Consider the following 7,151-nt stretch of genomic DNA (forward strand, 5'->3'; position numbering starts at 1 on the left):
ACGCTATTCAGGCTTCAACCTGACTTGTGTTTCTGGAATTGCAATTCTAATTGCCGAAATAAAAGTCTGTTAATTTTCAGTGAATTCTTCCTTGGACAACTGTATCATCGATTTTCTTTTTTTAAAATCAGTCCTCTGATGGACTCTTGGGTAGTTTCCAATTTTTTGCAGTCAACAACTTCAGACATCATTTCATATGTAACCAAGTGTATCTATAGGAAAAATTCTCCAGAGTGGGATTGTCGGATCAGTGTAAAATTCGCTGGTGGTTTTGATCACACAAGAGGATTGCGACACTCTCAGCACTAGAAAATCCATTTCCCCACATCTTCCTCTACAGAGCATATTGCCAAATGTTTCATTGTTTGCCAATCCAATAAGTAAAATACATTATCTCAGTGTAGTTCCGATTTGTTTTCTCTCATTACAATTAACCCTGGGCATCTTTTTGCATGTTTAAAGTCTATTTATTTTTCTGTTGACTCTTTGTTTCCCAGTTCTTTGTCTTGTGAAAGGTGAAATAAAACAGTCACTTATGTCAAGGGGTTTATAAATAGAGTCAGGAGGCCATTAAGGAGTGGACCTTATGCACATCCTCAAGGTGGGGTGGAACCATGCATTTTCTTAACTGGGCCAAGTCGCAAGTACTTCAAGGACTAGGCACCAACACCTGCAACTTGCTACACTGATAGACTTTTGCTTAATGATAGCCTTAGTAACCAATTACCTTTAGCCAAGATTAGTTTTCTACTGCCAACCCAATCAAAATTCTTTGTAAACAACCTATGCAAGCATCCCTTTGTCTTTTTTTTTTTTTTAACACAATATTTATTTATTTATTTAACAAAGTGAGGCACAGTAAGAGAGGGAACACAAGCAGGGCAAGTGGGAGAGGGAGAAGTACTACCCTGAGATCATCTGCAGGCAGATGCTTAACTGAGCCACCCACGCTTCCTGCTTTTTGTCTTTAAAAACCCCTGACTTTTGGTAATGAATGGCAGCTATACTTGTGGTGAGCATGGGATAAAGTATAGACTTGTCAGATCACTAGGTATTTACCTGAAAACTAATGCAACATTGTGCATCAACTATACAAATAAAAAGTAATAAAAAAATAAAAACCCATTTATTTTGCTCCCTAGTGGGACAATATTTTGGTGGCGGCTGAAATCTGTGTACCCTGAATTTACAATTCTTTGATCCCAAATAAACACTTTTGCTTAATTATTGCCTCCTGACAATTTTAGGTTGCGAGTCTATTCTTCTATTGGGTTGCAATTTGTGAAATATTTTACAATGAATATTTAATATGTTTATATCCGAAAAATGACTCAAAATATTAAAAAAAAAAAAGATGTTAAAATTCCAGTCATAAGAACGAATACACCAACCTCTCATCCACGAATTTGGAATCGGCCAAAGAGGGATCCCACAAACTTTCTGTGACCACTTCAGCAGGACCCAGGACCCAGCAGCCCATGTTGCTAAGAGTCTCACCTGAATTCTAACACCTGTGTGCTCAAGTGCACTTGATTCCTAACGGAAACATTGTGTGTGCATGCTCCAAACTGCCCGTGCCTCACGGGCTTCCTAACAGGAAATCGGTTGTGCAAGCGTGTGAACCCACACATTAACCCCTGTTCCCGGAGATTTCCCATAACCAGCTGACGGAGCTGAAGGCTTTCGCTGCTGAAGGCCTTTGTGAAAGTATTTTCGCTGGAGTTGCAGAGACAGAAGTGCAATGAGGGTGATTTTATGAGTGAAAAATAATTAGAGAGTGAAGAGGCAGGTATGTCAAGTGGACTTCAAACTAGGTTAAAGACTTGTAAACATGCTTGTCCTGAGGGTATGCTCATTGTGGGCACAGCTTCTTTCCCACCTCGGTTTTTACATCCCCTTTCTCCAGTTCTACAAAAGAAAGGCACACCTCTCTTCCTCTTCATCTAACAATGACACATTGCCCCAGGGTGTCAAAATATCCGGGAATGGGGCGCCTGGGTGGCACAGTGGGTTAGAGCCTCTGCCTTGAGCTCAGGTCATGCTCCCAGGGTTCTGGAATCGAGGCTCGCATTAGGTGCTCTGCTCAGCAGGGAGCCTGCTTCCCTTCCTCTCTGCCTGCCTCTCTGCCTTCTCGTGATCTCTCTCTCTCTCTGTGTCAAATAAATAAAACCTTTAAAAAATATATATATATATCCAGTGATGACAAGCAGCAGGACAGTGCAAAACACTGATACTGAATTTGGAAAGCAGTAACTCCAAGAAATTATTTTGAAATCCTGGTGTTTTCTTATTCTTTGCTTTAAACCAGATTGAAGGAGAACCTAGTTGTCAGTCTGTAGATGATAATCTGATGATAGTTAACACAATGTACTTTTTGGCATTAAGAGTCCAAAGAAATAACTAATACTGCTATAACAAAATCTCTTCTACTTCTGTCTACTTAGCTATGTGAAGGAGCTTATCACATAAAAATGAAGAACCAGAATATTTTTGATTTTGAGCCCCATCATTCTGAGCAGCAAAAGTTAAAGCCAGTTGAAAAAAAATCCATTCATTTCATTAAGATAGCATTTCCAATAAATTTTTACTTCAATGTGATTTTTATCAGTTGTATATTAATATTAAAATAAATCCACAAGACATTAACTCTTAGAGACTTATGGTCATGGGAAAAATTTTAATTTCAAATGTCTTTTTTCAGCAAAGTATGATAGGGTGATGAGTAAAAGACTTGGAAGCATAAAATATATCACATCAGGATAAATTTTGGTGAGGGAAATGAACTAGAACTAGGAGTTAAAGTAGAAAAGGAAAGATGTAAAATCTGTAAAAGAAGACTTTTTTTAGTGGATGATGAGTATTAAATTGTATTTAGATCTATTGGATACATTTTAAAGATTGATGTGACTTAAACTACGAATATTTACAATATTCTGGAAATTACAGCTTTTTAACTAAACAACATAAAAAATATAAATGTTAATTTAAAAATGTGCCAAGAAAGTACATAACTTTACAAAAATTCTTCTAGGGTGTAGTGAGCAACAGACTTTGAGAACTCCTGCTAACGAACTATTCTTTCAAGCTTTGCTGTGAGGGAGGATACAGAAATAGGATAGTAGCTGAAGGGTAAATGTAGGATGAAGAGAAGGATCTTTTAAAGTATGAGATTAAGCATGTTTATATACTGATGGGAGTGTAAGGGAGGAAAAATTCCCCTCTAGCCTTTTAGCATCTCCAGCTGGGCCTACGAATTAAACTGACATAAAACAGATTAGCAAGAGAAAGGCACACAAATTTTATTTTTACATGATCATGAAGGCCTTCTCAAGGGAATGAAGACGGGAAGAAGTGATCAGACCAGAAAGTTTGTCTACCTTTCAAACAAAGAACACCTTTGTGAAGAAATGACAAGACAGAAGAGTTTGGACGAGGGGCAGTAAATGGTAAGAAAGTGACTAAGGGCGAGGGGTGGCAAAAACAGTGGAAGAAGAATTACTTTAGTAAGTTGGTACAGATGTGTGTCAACATCGATTCCCAGTCTCTGGTGTTAAGGCTTGTTTCTTCCCTGTTACAGGGAGGACATCTTTCTCATGGGAATTTCATGTCCTATATTTAGCACATCAAGGTAGATCTCCTGTATCTGCTGTTTCTCAAGGGTCTTCAACTCACAATAATATGCCAACATGGCAAGTTTTGGGGTGGCATGTTCTGAACTCCCTCAGGAGTGATTTGGTAGATAGAACGAGGAAGGTGAGAGACAAAGCAATCCCGGGCAGAAAGGAGGGATTAGTCAACTTTGGTACAAGAGAAAAGAAGGTGGCTGCAAGCGTAGGTAAATCTTAGACATGGTGGAAGGAGATGAAATAGTCTATCTTTTGTCAGTAGAAAATAGAATGAGAAGGGGTATCAGCTGAGAGGAGTGTGGGCTGTGAGAAGTGAGTGTTTAAAAAATGTTAAGAAGCAGAAGTCAAACATGCAAGCATGAGCTTATCTGGAATCTACATTTATAAACTAGATAGACCACCAAATGGCCTGTGAAAAAACACGTGTGTTTTTGCTTTAAGGAAGAGAACTTCAGTGATTCAAGATGTTCTTACCTAGAGAGAAAAACTTTAAAATGGTTTTTTTCCCATTATTCAACCCTGTATAAATATTATCAGTTTTCATTTGGCTTCAACGTTATGAAATACCCTTACGAATCTCAAAAAGTCATTAATGTTTGATACATATTGCCACTGCTGACTCTGAAAAGACTATCTTGGAATTGTAGAGAATCATTACTGCCTTTTGGGGGGCTATTTCCAGATATTTTATACCAATTTGAGAAAAAGTATGGCAGTAACATATGTCAAAGAATGATAAAACCTTATTATACCTGAAGTAAATATGGATGAAAATTTTATTTAAAATATCTCCTAAAAGTGCTTTGCTCCAAAGACCAAATTTTCTTTGTCTTCTTCACAGAAATCTTAGAGTGGTTTTGAGTATTTTAAAGATCATACTGGTTTTTGTAAAAACAATAGATTTTTGTCAAACTGGTCACTTGATAGCAATTATATGTCTTTGGTTATTAACACATTCACAATGTAAAAAATATAATACTGAAAAATAGAGCTACTTATATTTAAAACTTTAATTTTGTCATAAGAATACATTAGTTCCCTATATCTCAGGAGCTCTCTTCTAAATACCAACTGATTGAAATATAAACTTCATATCTCAAGACATAGAATTTCTTTTTATCTAAAATATTAAACCTATGAAAAGGAACAGCATAAAATAAAAGACCTTCTTTAAAAACAAAAATGAAAAAAAATACACTACAAATATTCCTACTACCTGAATCCTGAGTTTCAGATCCTGGATTCAGGTAGGAAATAAAAACAAACAAATAAAATGTGGTATCTAAATCTGTTTGTCTCTAAGTTTCAACTATCTAATAGCAGGAATTTGGATATCAAAGAAATGATTAAAAAATTTTGAGATTCTGGTTCCTGAATTTGGATAGCAAGGGATGCCTTAATCACTCTTCTCTACACAAATACACGATGATGTTATAATCACTCATATCTATCAGAAAAAAATGTACATCATGCTCTACTTTTCTCTCTCCTACCTTATCCCCCAAATCCGGTCAATTAACTCCTGCAAGATTATATCTCATAACTCAAATCTATTCCTCCCCATCATTCACACTTATTCCAACAGTGTCCTCATGGAATCCCTCCAAATCATGTCACTCTTCAGTCCTTTCTTTACATTGTAACCAGAGAAAATATTCTAGAAATTTTCATGATGGCTCTGCCCATTTAACATCCCCCAGTAGCTCATCATTGTCCTTAGCATCGAGAACTAGGTCTCCAGAGCCTCAACCTACATCTGCTACCCCTACTCTATTCCAAGTACATTGAGCTTGCACTGTCTTTTCCAGAAAGAGCAGCATTTTTTTTTTTAAAGATTTTATTTATTTATTTGTCAGAGAGAGAGTGAGCGCGAGCAAGCACAGGCAGATAGAGTGGCAGGCAGAGTCAGAGGGAGAAGCAGGCTCCCTGCGGAGCAAGGAGCCCGACTCGGGACTTAATCCCATGACACTGGGATCATGACCTGAGCTGAAGGCAGCTGCCCAACTAACTGGGCCACCCAGGCGTCCCATGAGCAGCATTCTCTTATCTCCAGTGAATATGCTGTCCCTTACTCCTGGAACATTGTCATCCCAGCTGTGTGAAGAGCTCCTAGTTCAGCTTTCAGCCTAAAATGTTTTCTTTTTTAAGGATTTTATTTATTTACTTGACAGAGGGAGAGAGAGCACAAGCAGAGGGAACAGTAGAGGGAGAAGCCGACTCCCCACTGAGCAGGGAGCCAGATGTAGGGCTGCATCCCAGGACTCTGGGACTCAAGCCGAAGGCAGACACTTAACCATCTGAGCCACCCAGGTGCCCCCTAAAATGTTATTTTCTTTGGAGCATCTTCTCCTGACCTCTCTTTCTGCTACCCAAAGTGTAGAATAGGTTTTTCTTCTCTGAATTTCTATTGGACCCCGTGCTCCCCCTAGCATAGCAGTTTATTCTGTGTGTGTCTTTTCTATATCCCCCTAAACTCAGTAGGAGCATAGTTGCTATCACCAGCTCTTAGCACAGTGTCTAAGGGTATGTAGTATATGCTTAATAAATACTGATGAACAAATAAATGTATCACTTAGTACACAAGCTCAAATACAAATATATTCACAGTACTTTCCTTTTTTCCAGACAATTGCTTAATTACTCATAAGCCCTTTTAGCAGAAGCCCGCTATTTAGCAGGAAACCCATTATTTCCCACTGTGGAAAACTCTCCTATACCGTGTCCAGGTACACCAAGTAATAAATTACGTAGTCTGTAATGGGTTCTGTTCTCTTAATTGGAGTCTGATCATTAGCTAATGCCATAGTTTCTCATTACCTCACATTGTTGATTTTGGAAACTGGTCCCACTCAATCCAATACAATGCTTATCTACTGCTTATGGATGATGCCTTGGCTTGTCTGTATCCCTACTGGGAGGTAAAGCCCTTTGAGGGATGACGAGCTAAGCTTGCCAAGGATGTTCCACAGTTGGCCTTGTAGCGAAGGACCCAGCCACAACCTATCACACACAGCCCTGGGGTTGCTGGGTGAGGATAATAATAGTATATCAGGGTTCCAGAATCACATTTCTTCATTTTTCCCTGATGAGGAACAATTCCTCCAAAAATGAGGCAGTTTTGTTCTGTTTTGTTTATATCAAGATAGAAAAAGTCTTGCTATGCCTTCCTTTCAAGACAAGCAGAATCCATGTACATCTACATAAGGCTTCCTTATGTCAATCTCTAGTCTAGCCTATGCTGTGAAAGAAAGGAAAAATACAAATTTGATCTTTAACTTTTCTGGTGGGGCACCCTAGTTTGCCAAGAAAGAAGAAACTGGCTCAGAAAGAAGAAACTGGCTTTTACTATTTTTAAAAATTGTGATAAAAAGGGCCACCTGGGTGACTCAGTTGGCGAAGTGTCTGCGTTCAACTCACGTCATGATCCCAGGGTTTTGGGATTGAGTCCTGCGTCAGCTTCCCTTTCTCCCTCTACCTCTCCACCGAGGGAGAAAGGGAAGCTGACGCAGGACTCAATCCCAAAAC

At 38.6% G+C, this 7,151-nt stretch overlaps 1 protein-coding gene across 1 annotated transcript in view; it reads right to left on the bottom strand.

Annotated features, from left to right (window-relative positions):
- Positions 1-1,480, bottom strand: part of C7H2orf74 (chromosome 7 C2orf74 homolog) — a 29,378-nt gene extending 27,898 nt beyond the window's left edge. The window contains exon 1 of the mRNA XM_059407638.1: positions 1,392-1,480. Coding sequence (XP_059263621.1) covers positions 1,392-1,480 — 89 coding nt within the window. The remainder of the gene's footprint in view (positions 1-1,391) is intronic.
- Positions 1,481-7,151: the final 5,671 nt, after the last annotated feature.

This window comes from Mustela nigripes, chromosome 7 (genome assembly GCF_022355385.1).
Source record: "Mustela nigripes isolate SB6536 chromosome 7, MUSNIG.SB6536, whole genome shotgun sequence".
Lineage (NCBI taxonomy): Eukaryota > Metazoa > Chordata > Mammalia > Carnivora > Mustelidae > Mustela > Mustela nigripes.